Raw genomic sequence first — 27,132 nt, 5'->3', positions numbered from 1 at the left:
AGAAGGAGGGAGGGAGGAAGAGGGGGGAGGGAGGGAGAGGAAGGGAGGAAGGGGGGAGGGAGAGAGAGAAAGAGAAGAGAGATCTCGAGCCAGTGCATGTTTTTAATTACAGAATATTGCTATAATTGTTCTATTTTATTATCAGTTGTTGTTACTCTCTTACTGTGCCTATAAGTTAAACTTTATCATAGGTATGTATGTATAGGAAAAAACATGTTATACATAGGGTTTGGTATTATCCACAGTTTCAAGCATCTATTGAGGGTCTTAAACCTGTCACACGCAGATAAGGGGGGGCATACTATCTGTTCAAATATCTGCTCTACTTTTCCTCATTTTTAAATTTTTAGGTGAAGTTGTTTTAACCAGCATTTACTATACCAGGTATACTCACCTTAAAAAAAGACATATATACGAGTCCACACACACACACACACACACACACACACACACACACACACACACACACGCCTTTCTCGTAGCAAAATCAAACAATATAGGAGAATGCAAATCCTTCCTGCGTTCTCATTAGTTGATTCTTTTCATGCCTGTCAAGTCATAAAATGATGCTCTCTCTCCATCTTATCATAGGCAGGACTATTTCTCTGTGTATTTATTAACTTAGCAAAATTCACGTGAGTTTTTATGACAGTAGGAATAAGTAGTTCTCTATTTTAAATGTGTTGGAGAAGAATTCCGATTATCAGCTTTTTTCAAACTTAATTTTGAACTTGGGAAAGGAAAAAAAATGTTACTGCTGCCCATCTTCAAAGGTATGACAGTTTTAAAGATAGGAACAGTATGCCTATTTGACTAATAGATATGGGTCCTATGATTTATGCTGAGAGAAAACAAATTTGTAAAGTTGAAGGACATTCATGCACTGGCAAACTGGACATATTCCAAGATATACATTAGATTTCATTTAATTTTTGCCTTGCATTATGTCATAAAACCGTGACTACAGTCGCTAGAGTAATAGTTCAGATTTGAGTCTAAAATTTATTCTTGATGCCAACAGGGATTTAGAAACTTAGATAAGAAAAAAATACTTATTGGCAAATTAGACAAATCCACAATAATATTACAGATTAATGAACTCTCTCCCTGGAAAGCACACATCTAAATCATGACATCAGAAAACTGATTTCCCCTGAGTGGTAGAAAAGAATTAGAAGTGAAGCAGATCTAGACCCAGAACAGTGATTAGAGAGTTAATTTTTTCAGGCAGGTAAGATCATCTACTAATAGTCAAGTGCTAGTAAAAGAAGTTTGTTACATCTCCCTTCTCTTTGCTTTAACTTTTCCAAACCTCCTAAGGGCTGCTTTAGCTCTAGGGGCCCCTTTTTTCCTTCCCAGGATCCATCACTTTGTCGAAGTCTTTCCTAATGCTTCTAGAAAGCAGAACCCATCCCCCAGTTCAAGGGTTTGTTGTGGGAGTCTGCAGGGGCCATCAGAAGCAGTGACTTTGAGTTTGTGCTTTAGCGAGGGTAAGGTTAACCGTCATCTGGCCTGGAGGCTCATGTCTGAATTAAAACAAACCAAACAAACAAAATCACTACAACCCTGCGATTCACCATTCTGTGGTCATTTCCGACCCATGTACAGAAGCCAGGCTGTACAGGTTTCCCAGTGCAGTTAGATTTTCTTTATAGGAAGAATGCCCTCTTTTTTTCCTTAGACAAACTGCTTCTCTGACACTCTGCTTTGTGGCATGGATTTTAGAGCATCAGGTTTCCAATATATAATTCATTAATATGGCCAAAATAATTAGCAGAAATCTCAGACCATTTATTATAATAAATCAACTCTGGTCACAAAGAATCAAGAAAGCACTCAACTATCCTCACAGGTATAAGTAGGATGTGTGTAGCCTTTTACCTTTTTCACCCACTGTGAAATTTGCTTCTCTTAGTTTGAGGAAATCAGGATAACCCAAATTAGGCTTCCAAATCACCACCTTAGGTTTTATCAGCTCAATATTCATTAAATAAAGTTCACAACAAGCTTTATGTGTTTTATTCAAACAGTTAAAAATAAGGCAGCTGAATATTCTAATCTCTGTATCAAAATCTTACATATATATTCCCATATGCATATATATGTTGATCTGCAAGCTGTTTCTAGGAAAGGGGAGGCTAGAAACCATGAAAACAGATATTGCGGAAAGGAGAGAGAAAAAAAGAGTGGGGATTCATTCAGGGACAGCCTAGAGCTATGGAGAAATATTAAGCAGCATCACAAGGCTGTAAAAACTGGGCAGCACCACAAGGCTGGAGGCACCCAGCTGTCTATCAGCCTCAAATTTCAACGATCAAAGTCATTAATAGGTTGGATAACACAGGCTGGTGACTTCTCTCGAAGGCCTTACTTAAAACGTACAAGTTGCTTCAAATGGGCTTTCTACTTCCCTCGTATTGGCATAACAACAGAGATTCATTGATTAGATTAGTGAGTTCAGCTGATATCTCAGTGACCAAGGGAATAAAATATAGGACAGATTAATTTCAGAGTATGATAGAGTATGACAGTGACGAATAGTGGGGAACAGAAAGCAGAACAAGGTGGTGAGGTCTCAGGTTTGAGTGCTTCAAGGGGCATACTTTTACCTAGAGTGCAAATCCAAAATCTTTGATGTGATAAAAGATTTTTGGTGATACTTTGCTTACAGTTTGATAAACACACACACACACACACACACACACACACACACACACACACACACACACACACACACCTCACCCTGTTACCAAGCCAAGAAAAGACATCTATAACTCATCTCTTTTTTGTGACAGTTATATGTCTCTGCAACATTAGGTCATTCTCTTGGGAATGCCAATTTTCTGCCCTGATTCTGACACAATAGGAAGTCTGATATTCAACATAATAACATAAAGAAAACTCTGTCTCAACCATAGCACTGACCTCTGGCTCTGCTATTTCCTCTTTCTAGCACCATCCTCAGATTACTGACTCTTCAGCTTAGCAGAAGTACCTCCCTGGGTGTTTATTTCTGATGAAGATCAACTACTTTTGGCTTCAGTAGAATATCCTCATCTGTGTATCATTCCCTAAAAAGGTCAACAAGTTCAGGGTGAGCAAGTGAGCATTGAAAGTCCAGGAAAATGGACTAGAAGAGAGAGAGAGAGATGCTGTTGCTTCTGAAAGATCTCCTTCCACAGAGATGCGCACGCCAGCCACTGGCCTACCAGATGCACGTGTGGGTCTCCCCTGGTCTAGTGAGATACATTAGATGCTCTAGAGAGAAACTGGAGTAACAAGTGAACAGAGGGAGGAACAATGTACAGAAGCAGAGGCTAGAGGCCACAAAGACGAACCCTGCTTCGAGAGTCCTGCTAACCAGATTCGCCTGAAATGGAAAGCAATTACAGCCAGTTTCTTTGAAAGGCCAGCTTGTGTTTTGCCAGTAGCATTAAATTCTTAGTGAATTTCCATCTCATTGACCCAAGGGGGCCTCAAGCTCTGAGATCAATACTTGAGTAACAAAGCTGGTGCCAGACAGCGCTGGGCAGAAGACTGAACACCAACCGAAATGAAATGCAAGGAAGCTTTTATGATACCTCTTGGTCCTAGTATTTTACTCTCTGTCATTAAATGACACATGATGATCCCTCAGCAGCCCTGAGTGTCATTCAATCCCCAGGCAGCACAGTGCAGGCACACCTCGTTTTATTGCACCTTGCTTTCTTGGGCTCCACAGATGCTGAGTTTTTATCTACAAATTGAAGGCAAGACCCTCCATCAACAAACAGAGTACAACTCACTTTACTGTGGTGGTCTGAAGCCAACCTGCAGTATCTCTGAGGCATGCCTGTGCATGGCATTCGGGTTAAATGTGTTTGCTCTTCTTGTCCCAGTGTATCTGCCTGTTGCCAAAATGCTCCTAGTCAATAAACAGTGTTGAAAAGGTAAGCCTGTGAAGCCATGATATGGCTGCATAAATAACGCATTTTCTCCTTTGGGAGCCCTGAGGAATTCATCGGTTGCAAGGATACTGTTAATTCAGTGGTAGTCTGGCTGCTCTGGACCTCAACTTTTAATCTGCTGAGATGAGCAAGCAGCGTAGCTAGCAAAGTTTCTCTGGAAACTGATTTCAGAGTGTTTATAGGCAATTCTATTGTAGATGGGTCTCTTTTTCTTAAATACGTGAATGCAAAGTCTTTGTGTTAAGCATGAGTAGCAGTACTAGTGGGATTTATAATAAAACCCTCTTGGGAATACCATACAGTTCATACAAGAGACTTGAACTCAGTTTTGTTTTTTTAATCTTGTGCCCCCAAATGCTAACAGCATAGGCTGTTGCTGCCTATCCAATTAGTTATAGGATTCAGTTAAGGGATAACTGTACAGCCTATTACTAAAAAAGAGATGGAAGGAAAAAGAGTATTTCCTCAACACTTTGTACTCTCTACTATTCTAGGTATTATACTTACTGCATGGCCTCACTAATTCTCAACAACTTCAGGAATTACTATCTCTTTTATGTATATAGATTAGAAAACTATCTCAGAAACATGTAACTTTCCAAAAGTCACAGTTCTTAGAAGAGGTAAGATTTATATGAAGGTAATCTGATTCATAAATTTATGTTCTTTCCACCAGTTTGTTTCTTTAAAAGTTTCCCTTTCAGAGAAAATGCCACGAAATCTACTGCCTGGCATGATCTCTTCATCGGAATCTGGAACTAATTTTCTAATGAATCAGCATGAAGTAGGCTGAGTGGCATGCCCACAGGCACAGTTGTCTCTAATAAGGCTGGGTGACAATATGCCAGGAGAGTCATAAAACCCCAGCACAGTCAGAGAGATTCAGTTTCTCTGATGAGTCACGGTGGTGGGGGTGTGGTGGGGGGCACAGTCAAATTTGGCCTATCTTCCTTTTGAGCCAGAATAAGCTCTGCATTTGCCAGCTATGATGTTTGTGTCTTCTTTGTTTCCAGGAAATCCAGAATATACCTGCTTTTGAAAACACCAACTTTATTAAAGGAATAATTCTTTTACTAAGGTAGTGTGGAGGAGTAGAAAGCACACCCGGCTAGGATGCTAGAGATCTGGGTTCTACCCAAGAGAATGGGAAAAAGTTTCATATCTAGTGTGGTTTGTTGAGCTGAGATTCTTAAGTCAGAGTCAAGCTTATCAGGAAAGAATGCTGGGGTAAACCAGTGATGTCTGCCAAGGCTGCAGGATAGGGGAGTGGTAGTACATACTGCTTATTCACCATCCCTATTCTAGTCCCTCCTCCTTTCTCTCACCTATTAACTGATGACATTGGGCAAGTGATTCAGAATCTTAAGGTCTTCATAGCAAAATGGGGATGGCACCTTATCTAAAGTACAGTGGCTAGACCAGCTGATCTCTTCAAGTCTTTTTCAGCACTGAGGTTTAAGATTCCATTTTGCAGTGTAAATCTTAGCATTGGCTGGGCTTTAATGGGGTTAGTCATTGGTGACTTTATCAATGGTATATACGGCATTTAAAAGAGCAATCACCATTTTAAAATGATTCTGCTCTAAGTCAAAGAGATGAACAATGTATCAATTCTTTCTTCATAGATGAAGAATATCTAGGAAGTCTGTTAAATGGCTCATTAATTATAGCCTGGAATCACCAGTGTGATCAGAGAAAATCATTTAGGAAAATACAGGAATGTATGGGAGCATTTTAGATATCCATGCAGCTTTCGAGTCTCAAGGAAATAACACTGTGAGAAAATAAATTAGTTAATCTCATTATAACCTTGTCTTGAGTAGAAACAGAGACGATGTTTCCTTTATGTGAAATGTTCAATGAAGAACACTTCTCTTGCTCTCGATACCCATGGTCCATGCAATCAATACAACAAAGGCTCAGAATCGCTTATGATAGATCTATGGCTTACCTGGGATCACAGAGAAATTTGGTTTTCTCTCCTTCTTCTCTCCAGATAAGCCATTCTCGAAAAGAAGGATGGACAAACATACGAGTCATGTCTCTGCGCTTGATTAGAAACATGGAAAGGTTCTCCATTCTCTGCTGAAAGTCCTCCCATTCTAGTGTGCCTTCAATGCTGCCAGCATTGATGGCCTGGAAGATATGTTCATCAGTCAGTGGGTGGAGAGAGGCCACTGCCACATTCAGGAGAGGCATCACCCGGTCAAAGGAGGACTGGGTGGGGAACTTCATATTGCACTGGAGTAAATAAACCTCGGAGAGAGAGACAGGAACTACTTTGTAGCTAGAGCTCTTTAACACTAGATAGCCTTTCTCTATGAGGTCAAATGTGAGTTTCAGGTATAGATAGGACCCTTGACTGAGAGTCTTGAGATGAGAACTGAGTTTGCCAAAGGTAGTATTGTCCATTTTGCCGTTAAGTGAAATGTTATTCTGGATCTCAGAGCTGCTGTGTATCCGGTGCAGGATGTAAGCCTGCAGGTCCTGGTCTATGGCTTCATTCTCTTCTAGTCGATCCAAAAAAATCCTATGGAAAGGCAGCAGCTTGGTAATTTCCTAAAACAGATGGAGAGAGAGAGAGACAGAAAGACCTTCAATTTCCCCTAACTCTTATGATAAACTATGGGGTCCAAAAACTTATTCTGAACTTCCGAGTGGCCAGAGGAAAGGAAACATGACCAAGTCTTAGTATCCATAGGTTAAAACAAATTAGTTGCACAGGAGAAACACAACGTTTCCTACTATTGAGACTTAATTTTTTTATGGGTATTCATAAAGGTTACTTGAAGAGTGATTTAAAGGTTGATAGTCTAAATAATTTTCCTAAAATAAGTAGAAAATGGAGTTCGATAAAACTTTTGTGTTTTAATTTTTCTTAGTGCAAACCATGGCATAATGTCAAAGCACAATTCAGTAAAAAATAAAAATGTGGCTTTCTAACCCTAATAAAATGACTACATTTTAATGTAGGCCTTTCGGAGATGCCTTAGCACAAAGCAATACTTCTAATAGTGGAAAGCTCGGTACCTTGGTGATCAGCTTGGAAATGATATTGGGGAAAGGTGACAGGGCTTTGTGGTGACTCTTATGCTCTGGATTCTATCTTTTCTTATCTGCTTACAGACTTTGCTCATGTAAGTATCCATTTTCTCTCCTGTATCAATTTCTTCTCTTTTGGATCACACAAATGACCCCATAATTCCTCTCTCCAGCTACAATCCTATATCTCTGTTCCCATTTTTAGCAAAACTTCACATAAAGTTTTCTCTATGTACTATAATCTAATTCCTCCCTTTCCCATTCTCTCCTCCATTTATTGCAATCAGGCTTCAACCCCATCACTTCACTGAAATGTTTCTTGTCAAGGTTATCGATAAATAATCTTCAACTTGCCAAGTCCAATAATCAAGTTGCAGTTCTCATCTTCCTCAGCCTCTCAGCAGTATATGACACAGGTGATCACACCTTTCTCCTTGAGTTACCTTTCTTTAGCCTGCTTCATAGCATGTTTCCTTCATGTTCCTCTGAGCACAATGGCCACTCCTACCCAGGCCTTTTTCCTGGCTCCTCTTTCATTTCTCAGGCCACCCCAGGCTCAGGTCTCCATTCTTTTATCTAGCCACTCTCTCTCCCTAGAACAGTTTATTTGGTCCCATTGTTCTAAATATCATCTATATGCAGATGATGCCTAACTTTATGTCTACAGTTTACTCATTTCCCCTGAGCTCTCGTTTTTTAATCTCTGTTTATTAAACATTTACACTTGGATGTTTTATAGACAACCTTAATGTGACCAAATCAGAACTACTGAATTTCGCCCCCCTCCACAAAACCTCCCCATGTCAATAAATGGTATTTCCACTGACCTACCACCAAATTGTAGGAGGTACCTGTGATCTCTCTCCTTTCCTCAAACCAGCATTTACCCAAAACCCATGATTCATTTTTGAGTCTTCTCTCTTGCTCACACCTACATTTAGCCCATCATCAAGTCCTTTTGATTCTCCTTCAAAATTTTGTCCAATTATGACCACGTCACAGGTCTGTACCATTACCATTCTAGTCTAAGCCACCATTACCTTTCACCTGTACTTCTGCTTCCATTCTTGATCCCCTACATTTCATTATCTACACAGCTAGCAGCCAAAGCAATCTTTTCCAAAGGTAAATCAGATCTCACAACTTTACAAGGCTCTTTGGAGAGGTCTTTCCTATCTGCCCTGCCTAAAATAACTATCGCCCCCATTTATCCCTTTACCCTATTTTATTTGTCTTCATAGCACTAACACTATCTACAATTTTAGTATGCTTTATTTTTTACTTATTATTTATCACTAGAATATGAGCTTTATGAGGGCAGGGATATTGTCTGTCTTGTTCATTGTTGTAGCCTCAGCTCCTAGAGAGTGCCTGACACACCTAAAGTACTTATGAAATGTTTGTGGAAATAATGACTGACCAATATGAAGGTTCATTTTTTTTAAGGCCTATAAATTCTTTCAGTCAGAGAAGGATGAAAATAATTTTTAAAACTTCTTGGTTGAAGTGAATGAAGTATCTGGGAAGTTATTGCAGGTCTTAATTTATGAAGACACTGAGATTTGGACTTTGTAGATTAATATATATATATAGTACTTTTCCTGTTCTTTGGTGTAGGTGAAAAATTAAGTCATCTGCTCTATCAAGTCATACTTAAAATGTCTTTTGAGATTACACATGACATTATGTAAGAATATAAATGAGGATAATATCTCCTAAGCATACACTTAGTAAAACTAGTCAGACATTGTGTTCTTGGAAGTTTCTTTTATTCATTCTTCATCTTTAACAATGAAACTACTGGCCAATAATGATAGATTACATAATTTTTAGTTGTAAAGATGCATTAATGTTGATTCATCCACATTCTTTAATTCAAATTACTTTGAGATTAATTACAAACATCTGCAAGGTGTGGTGGTCAGGATTATAAGTATTGCTTTTGATCAAAGATGGCAGTAAAGCTAACTGCTCATTATATAGGAACGATACTAAGTGTCTAGGAAAGGAAAAAAGGAGCGAGCTAAAACTATTTCCTATACATTAGCAGTTGTTATGAGGGAGTTGCATCAAAATACAATAGTAAATCCTCACTTAATGTCATTGATAGGTTCTGAAACTTTAAGCAAAACAATGTGTAATGAAAACAATTTTACCACAGGCTTATTGATATAAACAAGAGTTAAGTTTCTGTGGTATCTCATTAATGTTATAATGAAACAATGATGAACAAAACAATGATATTATTCGAGGAATAATATTCCTGCTGTAGTGGAATGGGTGTATAATACGTGAAATTTTAATGTTCATCAAAACAAACTATGGTTAGGGGAAAAACATTTGAGGAACTGTTCCAAACCAAGTGTGAATATGTAAGGAATGGTAGAGAAGGTGGGATCATTTATCCTTAGCCCATATGTCTTTATAGGCTCAGTTCACATTCCTAGTTCTTCTTCCTGGCCATTAAGTGATCAGTGAGCAGGAAAGGAAATTAAAAAAAAAAAATCTTATGTCCTAGTTGTAGTAAGCTTAGTCTAAAGCCTTAATATTGCCAATATTTCTTAGAAGAAGGCACACAGAAGAAAATCTACCTTCATGCTACAGAAAAGTTGTTCAAGCAGAAACAGAGGGAGGAACTAGAAAATCTGACTCTGGACTGTACATTACACTGACTTTTGCATGGCATTAAATTATATACACACACACACACACGTCAAACAGTAAATTAGAGTGCAAGGGACTCTATTTGCATTGCTGTCTGTCCTCAGGACAAAGTCTAGAAAAACGGACTTTCTTCCCATGCTATTTTGGAGGACACTATCAAAACTTATCCAGATCAATGGGAATGGGAATCTTATCTAAGAAAGTCATATACAGGGAATGCTCTCTCTAGATCATATCTCTTATTCTCAAAATATGCTCTTTGAGAATTATTCTTGGTAGGGCTCTAGGACACGGCAGAGGTTTAGAAAAACTCATCACTAAAGTAATAAGGACCTAGAACTTTTTCAGCTTAAGCACTCTTCACGGGAAATAATTTATGGTCCAAAAGCAAACACATACCTGTAAACTGGTTCTAACTGTTACAATTAGTTTGAGCCAGGAAGGAAATTTTCCAATCATTTTACTCAGAAATGATACAATTGTATCCCCATAATCCGGTTTGTGAAATTCTGCTTCATTTAATCCATCAATTAAGATGATGAAATCTTCATCTGGAATTTTTCTCTCTGAGATAGAAAGAAACAAATTACTTAATAATTACCAAGTGGGTAAGTGCTTTTGGGTCTTTGATTACATATCTGTTTGGAAAAAAATATTAGAAAAGATCTTTTGTTTGTTTACTAAGTGCTCAAGAGTACGTAATTTATTATAAAGACATTTAGTGAATTCATTTTGTTTTTCACATGTGAAAGCTTTTGTCACATATATAACATATGAAATGCATGTATTATCTTCATTTCCCCCATGTTATCAGATGTGAGACAGCCTGAGCACTGCATTTATAAGAATTTACACATAGTAATTTTTCTCTTTTTTTTTTTTAAGCTGAGCCATCCTGCTACCTGTTGGCAGCTCAGCGGCTGCTCAGCTCGGGCTGGACTCGAACCGCTGTTGCTCAGAGCTCAAACTCTTGAGCGAGCTCTTAACCAACTGAGCCACTCGGCCGGCCCTAGTAATTTTTCTCTTATACTTGAAAATGTTGCAAAGAATATGTTTATTTTTTTTCTATCTGATAGTATTAAAGAGAACAGTATCACATGTTCCTTTGGGAATTTCCAAAAAAAAAGGTTTAATTTGAAGTCCAAAGCGGTACACAGACTACATGTGAATGTGTAGTAGGAAGGAAGGGATGGAGGAACAGAAAAATGGAATCCTAGCCAATAGACAGATCTGAATTAGCCAAATTGGATCATAAGATCTTACAGAACCAGTAGCCTCCTAGACGATCCTTAAAGCAGCTTCAGTGAGACTAGGCCCTTGCGTGATCTTCCCTGGGAAGAAGTCATGTGGGAAAGATAAATATCTGCCACGTTTGTATCCAGCTCCCTCCTGGACTCTATACTAAATTGTCAAAATCAGTTTATCTTTAGGGCTAGGTTATAGAAGGAGGGTTGGTGAGAGTTCAGGCTTCTACTCTCATTAAATGCTTACTGATTCTTAAACTACATTGAACAAGGAGATTAAAAATCCCAGGCTGATGGGAAGAGCTCAATGATAATACCAACATGGGCCAGTGAAGCGACACCCTCCACAACTAGACTGAAGAACAAAAGGACAGCAACTTGTCTGTGCCCCTTCCCCGATTCCCCAATGCTGTTCCCCTCTCCCAAGTCCCCAATAAAATCTTTAAAAAAAAATCCCAGGCTGAATGAACATTTGAGTACAAATGAATTGTGAGTAATAAGTAGAAGTTACTAGTTAGTAGGACCTTACAGGTTCTGAAGGGAGGAAGGCAGGGGAAACAGAGAAGGAAGTCACTGGATGTCTGAAGTAGGAAATAGGTTATATCTGAGGAGGAAAAAGATGACGCTGGGAATGGAAAGAAAAGTCTGAGGACTTCTGTACAAGATTGGCTCTTTTAGCCTTTAGAAGAGTCAAGACCAACTGAAACTCTGCATATTTTGGTTTCACATTTGAAAATATGTAGATTTTATTTTTTGCATGAATAATAAGACTTTATATTCCCCCCCTAGAGTACAAACTTTATATAAAGAAATTTAGTTTCAACATCCTAAGTACTATAAGTCAGTTCTCAAATTATTAAGTTTTAATATTACTTTCATCTGGTGACTTATTAGGAAGAGAAATGAAGTGGGATTCCAGCTCTAACTATGAACAATGGTTATTAATGAAATGTCACTTTATATGATGTGGTACTAAGAAAACGCATTATTCCTTTGGGGAGTGCAATGAATTTAGGGAGAGGAGTTGCTTCTCACTAATTGGGATTTACCCACACAACTGGGGGCTGTTATGTTCTTGATTTTGAGGATCTTGGCTCCCATAAGAGTAATTGTGTCTTTAATTTCCACAGAGGAATTTTCTAATTGCATTCTGCTGCTGGGCATATATAACAGACCTATCCCTTGTTACCGAGCACCATCACTGAGCCCCATCCAGTGGTGTGCTGGAGCCATCCCGACTGGTTCAGGAGAGCCCACTGAAGTATTTTCAAGAACTGGTTGTTAAGCAGCTGGTAGCCTCAAATTGGCCAAGGTGGGAATATTTATTTACACAGTGGAAACCAGTAAATGTTACAAGCCCTCCTCCTGCAGCTGGCTGTTAAAAATTTACCCGCACACCACTGTCTCCACCACTTCAATTATACCTCCTTGAACCTTACCCAGGCTTCTTCATAAGAAAGGCGGGATTTTCAAGTGGAGAAAAAGGCTGATGATAACACACCTGTTGAGATTTTCTTTGGGAAAAACATTTCAAACACATTCTCAAGCATAAAGATAAAAAACATGCTCTAAATTATGGTCTAGACATTTGAATAACAAAATAATTCAATGGCTAATAAAATTAAATTTTTTATTTGAATAAATTCCCAGATTATATTATTCATCCCATGAGTAAAGTAGACAATATATGATTTCTCTTTTTAAAAAAAGAAATACGTGCCTCACTTAAGATAATTATATTGTTCTAAATCTTGGCTCCCCCCCTCCTGTTTTCTTTTGTTTTTGAGGTTCCCTTCCTTTGAAGGAGTTACTTAGAAGTCACATATTAATAGAGGTGATATGAGGTGTCAAAAAAGATTTCATCTGTGAAGACATAAACATGGCATGTTTATCTAAGAATACATTTTTTAGGATTCAGGAGAATAAATGCAAAGAATTTCCAAATGGTACTAATATTGCAATGAGAACTATTCCTAAAAAATTTCCTTTTCCTTTGCTAAATGATGAAGTTTCTCAATTAGCAACTTAAGAGGTGAGATGTTAATGACCTTTAGACTGTGCCTTTCAAATGCAATCGCCATATAAGAATGCTTCTGAATGTTCTTTTTTAAACTTTTTAAGGTTATTTTAATACATACTCTTAACTCAGTAGCTTTGAAAAAGATTTTACAGACTAATGAAATTTTTTTAAAAATTAGGGACCAATAAAGCATTGCTACTTCATGCTTTGCCATGTAAGAACATTTAAACTACAACTACTACCCACTATCACTATTATTTCATAGAATAAAAAATGTTAACATTAAAAAAGTAGGAGAGACATAATCTACCTAAACCTTACATACATGTATATGCAAAACGACACCTGTATTCATACCCACACAAATTCTAGGCTGTTTCTACTTTCTTATTTTGTTATGGACTAATGAAAATCTTAAGTGGACTGCTTCTTAGGAGCCACTATTCTAGCTGACAAGTCCCTGGAAAGGTTTCTTAAGCCCTTTAACTCTTGTTTTTAATCCCTTGTAAATATATATTCACCAGAGCTTCCCCACTGCCCTCACTTACATGTATACTTAACAAATACTTGAACTACCTTCCTTAGTAGTCCCATCCTAAGACTCGACTTAGATACTTGAGAGAAATCAGAATGATAGGGACTGCAAGAGAAGAGATCGCAGCTAGAGCTAAAGTCAGAACTGAACCCTAGTACATGAGATTTTATTACTGGTGTATTGTACAGAAATGATCAAAGTGAAAAGAAGTCTCCTATCAGACAACATTTTTGTTCAGCAAAGCTGCACATAACATGTGAATTATCTTCCTTTTAGTTGTGATAGCATATTAGTCTCTCCTTTCATATCATATTGGTGGCTGAGGAACTTCAATGTACACAAAATGTGCTTTAAAATATTTGCAGAGAAATTCCAAGATTAACAAAAGTTTAGGGGATGGTAAAGCTAATAGGTAGTAGAGGTATAGACAGAGGTCATCGGAGTTGAGAAGAGACACTTTGATATCTGAGTAACCAGCACAAAGGCTGAACTAACTGAAGGTGGTGGCCAGGACAATGGACATTATAATCACTTGTTCTTATGAGTATCTCTGAAACCCTTGAAAAAGGTAAATAAGTCTCCCAGGAATCAACAGGATCACTCAGAAATCTCACGCTTATCTCAAATCTTTTTCTTTGGCTGCCAGCACTGGCAGAACCTTGTTAAGGGGATGAGGCAGCGACAGGTGAAGGGGGATGGCTGCACTTAGGCCACAGCCAGCACTCAAGTTGCAGAAGAAAAGGGGAAAAAAGGCACAAGTATGAGGGAGAAGAGTTCATTTCATTTTGTTCCCACTTAAAAAACTATTTTTATACCTTTCAGTGGACAAGTGATTTTTAGTATATACACGGAGTTGTGCACCTATGGATGCAATTTAATTTTACCTGAACTGCAGAATAAAAAAACATTAAACATAAAAGGAGGTTGCTAACGACAGAAGGTCCGTAACACTGAGTTGGAGCCATGGTTTTACTGATTCATTTGAACTCCGCAGAAAGGACTGGAAGGTCTACTATCTTCGGTATAAGAAAATGCATTATATTTGGACATGAGAATGAGAATTTTTATAAAGAAAGGAGGCAGTAGCAGTTCCTGTAGGAAATTTTACTTTTTCAAGTAAAATCCTTTATCTGTTAACTGTATCCTGTAGGACGTCAGTTATGGAACATTTAGTTTGGGCAATGTGATTACAAAAAAACCCATTTCTCTAACATGCCTCAGCTGAACCTGGGCTCCAAAGCCTCCACCTTTCACCTTCTTTGCACCTTATCTGTACCTTTGTGGAGACTCTCCAGGGGCTCCAGGACGCCCCTCCGGAAGGAGGCCATAGGGTCTTGGACGCAGGACCGAAGGCTCAGCATGCTCTGCAGGTGGGGCTCCCGAAGAAGCTGCTCCCGATAGGCCGCCAGCTGAGGTGAGCGACAGAGCAGGGCAGCAACATTGTGGACGAATTCTGGCACCAGGCAGGTGTAGGCATTATCTGCTTGGCAATAATGATAAGCAACCACCTACAAAAGAAAGATGAGAATGCAGACAGGTTTATCAGTGGTGAGAACAACAGCCATGGTTATTTTATATGATCATGCTCTGACATGGTCTTCTTGTCTCCTCATTCCTCAACTTTTTCGAGTAAAAATAACAGCTGTTAACTTGGAAAATGCCCGATTTATCTAAGATCAGAAATTTGATACAATATTTCTATTGTAGACATATGATATTATCACTCACAGTTAAAATTTATAAATACAAATGGTTTTCCCTCTGGATTATAAGAAATAGGAAGTAAGCCTGAGAATAAATATTTACATTAATCTAATATTTATTCAGCATGGAACAGTATAGGAAAGCGTCTGATCTTGTAACAAAGCATTAGGAATAAAATGATCAGAGAAAAACTATGCTAGTCTCAACAAATACATATGCTTATGCCATCACTTTTAAAAATTATAGTTGTATTACAAACAGCCTTATAAAAAATAACTCAGATTTAAGAATTATCATTATTTTCTGAGCACCTCGAGACCAAATAATCAAAATTAGTTAATAGAAAGAAGAAAAGGAGTGAGATTTTTGTTAGATGCAGGTCTTAAATTCAAAGAACTTAGAAAATGTATGAGTCTTAACATCATTCAGGGTCTGGGCTATCTGGCTGGAACATGGAGTTTGAAGCTCTGGTTTTCTGTTTGAATTTGCAGGGAGCTCACTCCACCTCAAGGGCAAGTGCAGAGCGTGATTTTAATCTAGACCCCTCTGTGGGCTCAGGAGTACCCGCAAGAGTGATGGGGTTGTGTAGATAACATGAAATTGGCAGGGGAGATTCAGCCTGGATGTATGGAAAACATGTGGCTCAGTGCTCGGCACATAGTATGTGCACATAATGTCAGCTGTTGCCCCATCATCATAGCTTTTTCCTCACCACTGTCATCACTGTCATCATCAAGGTTCTGCAGACTCTCCTTTTCAGCTACTGGCTTTTTGCCTATAGGTATCCGAAATTTTCCCTAGGAGCATTCATAAATTACTGGGACCCCAGCTTTTCAATTCTCTCTGAGAACAGTCATTGACTCATGTGTCCTGCTTTGAACAGACTCCTAATCTATACTCATACTAGCTCTTTAACAAATTCTGGAAATGTCACTCAAACAAAATACCTGAAATCCTTGTCATTAAGCATAAAAAAACTGTACGGGAAATGTTCAGTTTCCTGTACATATAAACATATAAAGCTGAGGACAGGAATTGCTTGTGAGTGAAGCAATATCTGAAAAAAATATGAAATTGGGAATGAAAAGTTGGACTAAAAAAACTCCACTCTTTTCTTTAGATAGACTGGTCATTGTTTTATTACCTATCTTAAGCACGATGTAAGGAACCCAAAGAGAAAACTTGGCAGCAATTGATCTGTCCTCTCAATGAACAGCGAATGTCAGTGGTTATGTCCACACATGGATACAAATCTCCACTTTATAAAAGGCAAACAGCAAACCTCTGAATCAATATGAACTTTCATCATATTTTACCTCAATTGATTCCACATCTCAAAGTGAAACATGGCTGAGCAAATCAGCTATAATTTACCCTTTACCTAAAGTAATGGGATTAAGTTTGAAGATAAAAATTCTGAAATTTAGGAAGAGGGTTCTTTTACTGATTTCATTAAAAATCATCTGTGCTCCTGGCTAAATGCAGTTTTAGCTAACAAAGGTTAGATAACATGGCAAAAGTTGCCCCTTCAATGGCTACTTTCCTTTTAATTTTAAATATTTCTTTGGCATTCCAAACATAAAGTCTTGATTCCTTTGCAGAATTCAGGCTGAAAGATCATTCAACATCTTCATGAAATTTGCACTGTGGCTCAAAATAGGTTTTTACTAGACATTTCTAAGTGGTTACGTAGTATGTATACGTACATACCATCTGTTAAAAATGTTTGGTACTTCCTGCAAATTGTCTATTGATGTTATCTACAACTTTTCCTACGTATTCAAATAGGAAACAAGTCTGAGAATGTAGTTTTTTTCTTCAGTCTCTTATTGTACCAGTGTTCAGTGATGGATATTAGATCACCCCCTATAGCTTTGAGGAAGTCATCATGGCTACTCATACTCAGTCACTATTATTCCAACTTCCTGGAAATGGTTCAGAATTGGTCCATCCTCAGTAAATCAGCAGGTAAAACCTTTCTCCTCGGTGAATTCTTGTTTCTCACAATGACTGGCTGAAATTTCATTTTCAGCTATCTTTCTTAAATTAATTTTTTCCATCTCGAGTTTTTCTTATGTTAAACCCCTAAACTTAAAAAAAAATTTAAGTATTGTTGGTATACAATATTATATTAGTTATTAAAACAATTCTATCCAAAATAGGTCTGATATGACCAGAATCATATTAATTCTTTGAAGGAGACAGTGAGTAAGTTTTAGATTACTTCTGTGAGGGAAGAAAGAAAAGGGGAGGCTTGTAGGATATATAGACAAAAGACTGGGGTTCAGTCTAGCTTTGGGTCTAAAAAGCTTTTGATTTATTGCTATACACAATGATAAAACAAAGCACAATCCTCCTCAAAGGCCCTAATCAAATGACTGAGTGGCAGTATATCTGTCAAGCTCATGTTAAAAGTCTCCGGCCTTCACTCTCCAAAGACCATTTTCTATTTCAAATGAATAATCTGTGACAGGATTAAGCTAATCTTGCATATATATATATATAAAAAGGCAGCTTTGAATATCTGGAGTCCATTTGGACACAAAAATTTAATTTACGTAATGACTGGCATTTGTATCAGTTAAATTCTAACGTTGCAGTTGCCCTTCTTTCGTTCCGGTCTGCTCTCATATCCCATACTCCATGTCTCCTTTTCACACTCCTTGAGCTCTCTCATCACCACCGGATGGACTTCCGATTCAGTACATCGCTTCCAACACTTTAGTTTGGCTTTTAGTATTTCTAGGAACCTGGAGGCTCAGTATAAATAACCACTTTCTCTTCCTTTTCTCCTGTTCCTCAGCTCTGACTCTAATTCTTACCCTGGGACTGGAAGCTAAGAACAGCTCCCAGACTTGGCTTCCGCCTCAGTAGTTTTCCAGCTTGAAGCTCTACAACCCCTTTCTCCCCCTTTTTTTAGCAGTAGGATTTTTGTTTAACTTTTTACTTTGAACTAATTTTAGATTTAACAGAAATGTTGCAAAAGTAGTACACTGAGTTTCTGTATATCCTTCACCTGGTGTCCCTTATTATTAAAATCTTATATAACCAACAGCATAATGATCAAAATCGGGACATAATATTTCACAATCCTATGAACTAAAGGCATTATTAGAATTTTATCAGTTTTCCACTGTGTCCTTTTTCTGTTCCAGGATTCCATCCAGGACCCCACATTGCATTTAATTATTAATAATATTTTTCCGTAGACTCTTGTAGTCTGTAAAAACTCCTCAGTCTTTGTCTCTTAGGACCTTGACACTTTCAAAGAGTGTCAAATGCCCATCATTTTCGGTTTGTCTGTTTTCCTCATAATCCAGCTGAGGCTTTTTGGCAAGAATACCGCAAAAACAATGTCATGTCCTTCTCAGTGGATCACATCATAGGGTTCATGACGTTGACATGTCTTGTTACTGGTGATGCTGACGCTGGTCACTTGGTTAAGGTAAAGGTTTCTGCCAGGTTTTTCTACAGTAAATTTATCATCTTTCCCCTTGTAGTTAAGAAATATCTTGGGGTAGATACTTTGAGACAATGCATATCCTATTTCTCCTCAAACATTTGCCCACTAACTTTAGTATCCATCAGTGGATTTGGTCTGCAACAATTATTACTGTGGTGTTTCCCTAATAATGATTTTCTACTTCATGCTTTCCTTCTACATTAACTGGAATTCTACTGGAAGAAAGAGCTGTCCCTTCATCCTCATTTATTTATTTGACTGATTTAATAAATATAGATTTATTTTATTCCATTGGTTATAATCCAATACTATATTTATTTTGTTCAATTTGTTCCAACTTTGGTCATTAGGATCTCCTTCATGTTGGCATCTGTGTTCTTTCAATAAGCCCCCATCTTTTTTTTAAAGCATTTTCTACAATAGCTTTCTGGAACCACAAGATGTTCCAGGCTCATCTTGTATTTACCCTGCCCCAGACCCAGCATTTTTACTTCTCTAGAGCCTTGGTTTCGTTTATTGGAGAATGATGTTTAGAAAAAAAAACCCGAGCAGTAGGTGTGCTTAATGCTATTTAAATGTCATTGCTTATATGTCCTCTCAGTGGACAGAGCTAGGAAATGCATGTATGTATGCGTATGCTGATTCACACATAAACATCCATCTATATTTCTGTATTTCTCTATGTATCTATATCAATAGATACATCTTTAGATATAAACATATATATTTAAAACTATGGGTATATACTGATACCTCAGATTTCCATCCAGTAATACCTGGCTCATTTTAGACGTCTCTTTCCTGATTTCGAACTTCTTTCTCCAATAATAAGAAACCAGGCCTTGTTATTTACAATTTATTTACTTATTCATTCAATTCCAGTATATACATGAAGGATTTTCAGAATTGTTACCACATACCCATGTGAGAAACACATTTATTAACTAGATTACAGTATTTATGTACATTTTTGTGTTTAGCCTTATAGTATTAAGATATTGTTTTCCAAACTTACTTAAGTTAGCTTTTTATTTCTCTGCCTCCTTCAGTGTGGTTATGTTATTTATTTATAATACAGTTAGGTTCATTTGTGAGTATTTGCATTCCATTTTTTTTTTTAAAGATTTTTATTGGGGAATTGGGGGAAGGGGAACAGACAAGTTGCTGTCCTTTTGTTCTTCAGTCTAGTTGTGGAGGATGTTGCTTTACTGGCCCAAGTTGGCACCATCATTGTGTTCTTCCCAGGTGAGGCAGATCAGTCACCGGCTTCTGGACGGCCGCTCACTGGCGGCTGCTGGCTGCTCACGCTGGCTGCTGGCTACACACGGTAGCCCATGGCAACCTATGCCATCGCTGGCGACCCATGGCAGCCCAGCTCCAGGTTGAGCTGTTGTTCAGCATCTTAGCTGTGGAGGGCAGTGTCACTGGTCCTCATATGTGGTATCTGAACCGGGGCCCTCTGGAGTCCCAAGCCAGCTCTTAACCAACACGCCACTCGGTCGGCCCTGCATTCCATTTTGAGTTTCCCTCATATACTGGTTGTTTTTAACTATTGTTGGGATATGTGAAACATCAGTATGTTTCTGAGTCAGAGCTATAAAAAAAGATATGTTTAAAGAAGTGTCACTCCCTCTTCATCTCTGTACACCATTCCCATTACCCACATCTTTCCATTCCTTTCCCATCCATCAGCTTTAACCAATCTCTTTTTCTCTGTGGTTTATCCTTCCTATATTTCTTTTGTACAAAGAAGCAGATACATGTGCATTTTCTTATATTACTTCCTTTGTTCCGTGAAAGTTAGCATCCCATAGATATTCTCTTGCATGTTCCTCCCCAGGTAAGGGTATCTTGAAAATCACAAAGATCTTCTTCATTCTTCTTTTTATAGCTGCACAGTACTCTGAGTGGATATATCACAGTTTATTTAGCTTCTCTCTATGTATAAGCATTTAGATTGTTTCCAATATTTTGTAATTATAAACAAAGCATAATTTTATTTTGACTTTTTTTGTTGTTGTTATGAAACATTTTTTTTTCTTTTATGTAGTTAAATTTGTCAAATTTTCCTTCTCTATTCCTCTAGTCTTAGATCTTAGTTAGAAAGCCTTTTTCTTCACCAAGGAAAGAGGAAGTAACTCATGTTTTCATCTATTATTTTTCTGGTTTCATTTTTTACACTTAGATACCTAACCCATTTAGAGTTGATTCTTGTTCATGGTGTGAAATATGGGTTAATTTTATCCAAATGGCTACTTATTGGTCCCAGCACCGTTTAATTAAAAAGTCCATCTTTACCCTAGTGATCTGAGATGGGCACACACTCGTCAGTGTTCTCAATTAAGTAGCAGCACAAGAGGCATCAAGAATACTACAAAATACTAATGATAATAACTGATATACAAGAATTGACACAAAGGACTTTGTCTATCAAATCAAGAGGTTTTTCAAGGACACTTTAATTTTCATATATTATCTTACTTTATCAAAGTACTAACTGATTTGAAAAATCTTACTGAAAAGAAGTTCTGCTTATTGGTTTGTTATAGATGAGAAGCAAGATTGTTGGCTTCTGCTCTATGTTTCTACAGCACAAGCTTGTATATTTGCACTGTAATATGGGGCACAATTACTGGGGTAATACTCAACTTTAAGGGACCATTTCTTGTGCAATGCTTAGTATAAAGTTAAAAATGTCCCATCTCTATGTGCAAACAGATGTATTTATGTATTTTGCTAAAGGAAAAAATAATAATAAAATTTGTAATATGTTCCTTGAGTAAATGTAAATAATCATTAATTTCCTACTTATAATACTTAACATTTTCCAAACACTGAATATAAACATCAATTTAAATCTAAGGGGAAAATTCTTACAAAATGTTTAATATAATTTTTTTCAGTTTTAAAAATTAGTTTCAGGTGTACAAAACAGTGCAATAGTTACACTTGTCACCCCTCACAAAGTGGCAACCCCCCTACCCCAATCTGCCGCCCCACTCCTCTCCCATATCATACATATCTATTACAATTCCCTTGACTCCATTCCCACACTATACTCCACATCCCGAGACTATATATTCAGTTATAGTTGACATACAATATTATACAACATCAGCTTCAGGTGTACAGTGCAGTGGTCAGGCCTCTACACCATCCATGAAGTGGTCTCCCTAACAAGACATGTGACCATCTGACGCACTACAAAATATTTACAACATTATTAATTATATTCCCCGAACTTTCTTTCATATCCCTGTGGCAATATTGTAGTTACCTGTTTATGCTGTCTAACCCCTTCCCCTTCTCCCCCATCCCCCCCTGCCATCTAGCAACCATCACTTGTTCCTCTATATCTCTGAGACTATTTCTGTTTACTTTGCTCATTTACTCAGTTTTTTTAGATTCCACATATAAGTGAGATCATATGATATTTTTCTTTCTTCAACTGACTTATTTCACTTAACATAATCTCCTCTAGGTCCGTCCATATCGTTGCAAATGGTAAGATTTCATTCTTCTTTATAGCTGATTAATATAAATTTTAAAACTCCCCTCTCTAGGTAAAAAACGATTTCTATTTTGCTTAAGAAAGACAATCATGGAATTTAAAATGTGATCACTTTTCAAGAAAATATAGTCACTAATTTCTATTAATAATATTTAACATTTTCCAAATACTGAACATAAACATCTTGAGCCTTTTTCTCTTGATGAGAGAGAGACTAATGAGTGACAACGTGGGGAGACTTAATTCTCCGAGCTCTTTTCAGCACTCATCACCATCTGACATATTATATATTTGTCTGTTTATTGGTTTTCTCCCACAGTGACAATGTGGGCTACATAACAGCAGGGACTGTATCTGTTTTGTTCACTGCTTCTTCAGCCTTGTATTATGGGCGTTGCAAACACACATTTTAAATGAATAAATGAATAACGGTGATGATGGAAACCCTTTAGCATTCGTGTATTTCTAAGATGGTATTTATTCTGATTGTTCTAAAGAAGAGGCTGAAACCAATTCACACAGAATATTTAGAAAAAAACAGGTGTCTTTCAAAGCTGCACTGAATTAGCAATAAATATGAGAGAAATCCTAGACGGTTTTCAGAAGGCCACTTATAAATGGACATGTACCAATAAGTGGCGATAATTAAAAATGCAGTTGGAGGAAACATGCTGTTTCTGGCTCCGAGCTGGACTGGATTTTATTAGAACCTTATGATATTGCAGATGACTCTCTATTCCTCATTACTAATTAACCATGACAAAAGACTTCTTTAAATACTGCAGATAGACATTTTACATTCTGTTTTTCTCTTGAAAATCCTCAAAAATAAGGAGAATAAGAAACACAAATGCAAACTCTATAAGGATATCTATAATCTCAGATTATAATACATAAAGATGAAAAGTATGTAGGGTTCATAGTGACTTAACAGATAGAAGGTGAAACCAATGCCTGGGGGCGGTAATAACAACAAAAGTTAAGCCAAACCATCTGTAAAACCACAGAAAAGCACAGGAATTAGAAGCACCAGGTACTGTGGAAGTGAAGGTAAGGAAGGGATTTGAAAACACAGAAATTATTTGCAGTTTCTATAAGGAGCAGTTAGAGTCTCCAGATATCCACCCCCACCCTGCTCAGAAGGTGACTACCTTCCTTAGCACCCACAGGAAAGAAAATTCTAGTCACTAAAGAAACTAAATCAGAAAGCATCTATATGTAGGGACACCAGGCACACAGCAGGCAGAGATCAGGTGCGGGAAGGAAAGGGGCTGAAGTAAAAGTCTCCATAATGAACGGTGAAACTGCATCCCTCTTCCCCTGCCCAGCTCCAGAATGCTGGCATCCAGGATATCCACCTTCCAAAAAGGAGATTCATGGGTTGATTCTTTGCTAGAGAAGATGACAGCACAAGAAAAAACAAACAAACAAACAAACAAAAAACTAATGGGCACTGACCTTGGGGTATTTCCAATAAAGGTTGGTGGGTCATCTTAAAGCTCAATAGCTATGATCTCTATACACACAAGCTTCCAATCAGCTTTTCAGTGCCTAATTATTACGGAAGAGATAAGAGAAGATACTGCATCCAAAAAACAAGAATAAGGTGCTATAAAAAAGAAGGCAACAACTGGAGAAAAAAAAAGAGCTATGAGAAATTGAAACTATGATAGCCAAAACATTTTTTTGTGAAAGGATTGGAAGGTAATGTTGAGGAAATCTCTTAATGGTGATTCAAAAACCAAAACAGAAAAGCAAAAGTATAGAAAATAGGAGAGAAAAGTTAAGAAAATGTTTTTCTAAATCTAATTTTTGATTGAAAGGAGTTGTTGAAGAAGAGAACAGAGCAAATGGTGGCGAAGAAACCATCAATAAATAACACTAAAGCATTTCCCACAATAAAAGAATATCTCCAGGTCTCACTAGGTACCAACAGAACAAATGAAAAAAAAAAAAAAAAAGACCCAAGAACAATGGTGATAAAAAGAGGATACTAAGAAAGAGAAAAAGGAAAGAGGAAAGGAATATATAAAGGGTTAGGAATAAGAATAGTACCATGTTACTTAACAGCAATACTGGAAGCTCAAGACAATGGAGTCATGCCTTCAAAATTCTGAGGGAAAATAATTTTAACCTAGAATTATATGCTATGTCAAACAAATAGCCAAGTATAAGAATGGAATAAAGATGTTTTTAAAAACATTAAATCTCAAAAAACTTAACCTTCCATGCATTCATTCTTAGGAAGCTACTGGAAGATGTACTCCACCCAAAAGAGGAATAAAATCAAGAAAGACGGTAACATGAGATCCAATACAGAAGTAATAAGAATTTTGAAGATAATAACAGGTGCTAAGCTGCAAGAGCATCCTTGGGTCGAGACTGAGCTCAATGAAGGGCTCTAGGATGATGTCTCCAGAGTAAAAAATGTAACTGATGTGGAAAACTGTATTGAGAGGCATTCTACAAGGCTATTAAGGGTTATGGTGTAACTTAGCCTTAGGTGTGAAGAAAAATAGCAAATTTTTAAATGAGGCATTTCATAAACCCAGGAAAAACAAAATTGTTCAAGAAGGAAATTGTTATCCTTGGTTCCACAGTGAACCATATTTACATAGTATTAATACTGAAAATATAGATTCAGACAAAAATCATGATATAACTGTACTGAGATGGAGGAGGAAGGAAAGAAAAGAGGTAAAATTCTCAACATCTATAATAATTACCAATGGGTAATTACAGCAGTCTATGAATATTAACTAGAAATATGGAGGTAAAGATCAAAGAAACAGCCCTAAGAGGTAAAAGTGGCTATCTTTGGGAAGAGGGTGGGTTGAGCAGGGGTGGAAGGGAACTGCAGGTTTTTACTGTAACTCTTTGAGCATTATTTGATTTTCTAAACTACGTACATACATTACTCTGAAAAAAATAGAAATTTAAAACCCAACCATATAAAAAATATTACGGATGGTATAATAATAGACAGGATGGGTTTTGAACCAGGAATTAACTACTGATGACTTACACTGTGAACTTGGGTAAACCATGTAGCTTCTTTGAGTCTCAACCTCCTTATCTATTCATTACAGAAGTTTGATTATTTCTAAGGGATTTTCCAGCTCTAAGGTTCTGGTTCCATAATAACAAAGTCTTTTTCCAGGAAGAGCAGAGAAGGAGAAACTTTTGTCATGTTCTCACGGTATACCTGTACATATTTTTGTTCACTTTGCCAAGGGTCTCCCTACCTTTGCCCCCTTGATGTCCAAATGGAACTAGCATGCCCGCGACCTGGGAATGCTATGTACCTGTGAGGCTAGTCTCCGCATAGCTTCCTCCTGTCGCCTGCGCATTTCTGGAGTTCCTGGACAGCTTCCACTGGTGATGGACGAGTGGGCTGAAGTTGGCTGTGTGAGTGGCAGCTCTCTGTTGGCATCCACATCTGGATTAACAAGATGAGATGTTTGCATCAGATAATCATAAAACTCTGAACTAAAGGAAGATCGGTTAAATTCCACTTGTTCTATGATCCAGGAATTCCACTTCTAGGAATGTTCCCAAGAGAAATAAAAACAAGTGTCCACACAAAAACTTGTACACAAATGTTCAAAGAAGCAAGGTTCGTAATAGCCCAAAAGTAGAAACAACCTTAATGTCCATCAACCGATAAATGTTTAAAATGTGGTAGGTATATCCATCCATACAATGGACTATTATTCGACAATAAAAACAAATGAGATAGCAATATGTGCTACAATAAGGATAGCCCTTGAAAATATTACACTCACTCAAAGAAGCCAATTAGAAAAGACCAACAATGTATGGTTCTATTTATATGAAATGCCGAGAATACAGAATCTACAGAGACAAAAAATAAATTAGTGGCTACCTAGGGGTGGAGGTAGGGAATGAAGGGGAGAATAGAGGTTGACTGCTAAGGGGAATAGGATTTCTTTCAGGAGGGATGAAAATGTTCTAATATTAGATTATGGTGATTGCTGTACAACTCTGTGAATATACTAAAAAACACTGAATTGAACAATATAAATGGGTGGATTGTATGGTATGTGAAATATAGCTTAATAAAGCTGTTTTTTAAAAATTCTATTGATTCATGTTATTTAGAAAATGTCTCACCTACTACTAGAAATTATAGAATATATTTATGAATGCAAATCATACTTTCAAAATGGGTACAAAACTAAGTAGACTGCTATTTGATGGTCAATAGCTACTGAAAAGGAGGAGGCATCGGGAAAGGTAGTTCTCATTTAACTCCCTACCAGTAGGATTAAATTGAGATGTCTTCCCTCCAACTGGCAGAGTCAATTTCCGGGTCACTGGATAGAGTTCTGAATAATTGTAGGAGGGTAGGTGTGGGAGATGGCAGTGAAAAAGCTTGTAATGTGTCAGTTGAGGTAAAGTTCAGTGACTGTCACTGGATCACTGCTGTTGTTCACGCCCTCTCCTCACCCCATTCCCCTTTAACTGGTATTTGACTTGGTGGGTAATTATTATCTGAATACCTCCTGTCTTCTAGCTATTCCCTTTAAATATGCCTTCTCTTTTGTCTGAGTGTCTTTCCTTTCTGTTTGGTATTCAGAGAACAGTAGAAATAAAAGTTACTATGTAGGCAGGCTGCACAGCAAAACAGACTTCTAAAATGAGCAGAGTAGGGAGGGTAAGGGTTACTTACTTAACAGCTGTTTGGGGGCTTGGCATCTGTTGGCAAATGTCAAATTCGAATAATAACTACACTGAGGCTTAGTGATAGGAAACTGTAGTCTTGTATTAGACGGAGCTGCCCTAACTGCTGTGCTGAGTATATTTGCAGTTAATGTAACAATGCCTGAATTACACAACCGGTCTATTTTCACAAAATGTTTTTGCTCTTTGGGTGTATGTGTTGGGGGGTGGGTGATGATGGTGGTGGGGGAGAATGACGGGGGAGTCAGGTTTGGAAAGGGGTGTAGGCGGAAAGCAGGATGACAGGCTAGTGCCTGCC

At 37.6% G+C, this 27,132-nt stretch overlaps 1 protein-coding gene across 11 annotated transcripts in view; it reads right to left on the bottom strand.

The window, feature by feature from the left end:
* TANC2 (tetratricopeptide repeat, ankyrin repeat and coiled-coil containing 2) overlaps nt 1-27,132 on the bottom strand; it is a 302,761-nt gene that overhangs the window by 49,096 nt on the left and 226,533 nt on the right. For all 11 annotated transcript variants that reach the window (XM_019637800.1, XM_019637801.1, XM_019637807.1 and 8 more), the window contains 4 exons: nt 25,436-25,569; nt 14,729-14,960; nt 10,053-10,219; nt 5,899-6,506 (listed from right to left, as the gene is read on the bottom strand). In XM_019637800.1, coding sequence (XP_019493345.1) covers nt 5,899-6,506; nt 10,053-10,219; nt 14,729-14,960; nt 25,436-25,569 — 1,141 coding nt within the window. The remainder of the gene's footprint in view (nt 1-5,898; nt 6,507-10,052; nt 10,220-14,728; nt 14,961-25,435; nt 25,570-27,132) is intronic.

This window comes from Hipposideros armiger, unplaced genomic scaffold (assembly GCF_001890085.2).
Source record: "Hipposideros armiger isolate ML-2016 unplaced genomic scaffold, ASM189008v1 scaffold_34, whole genome shotgun sequence".
Classification (NCBI taxonomy): domain Eukaryota; kingdom Metazoa; phylum Chordata; class Mammalia; order Chiroptera; family Hipposideridae; genus Hipposideros; species Hipposideros armiger.
This window is presented reverse-complemented; position numbering and strand designations above follow the sequence as displayed.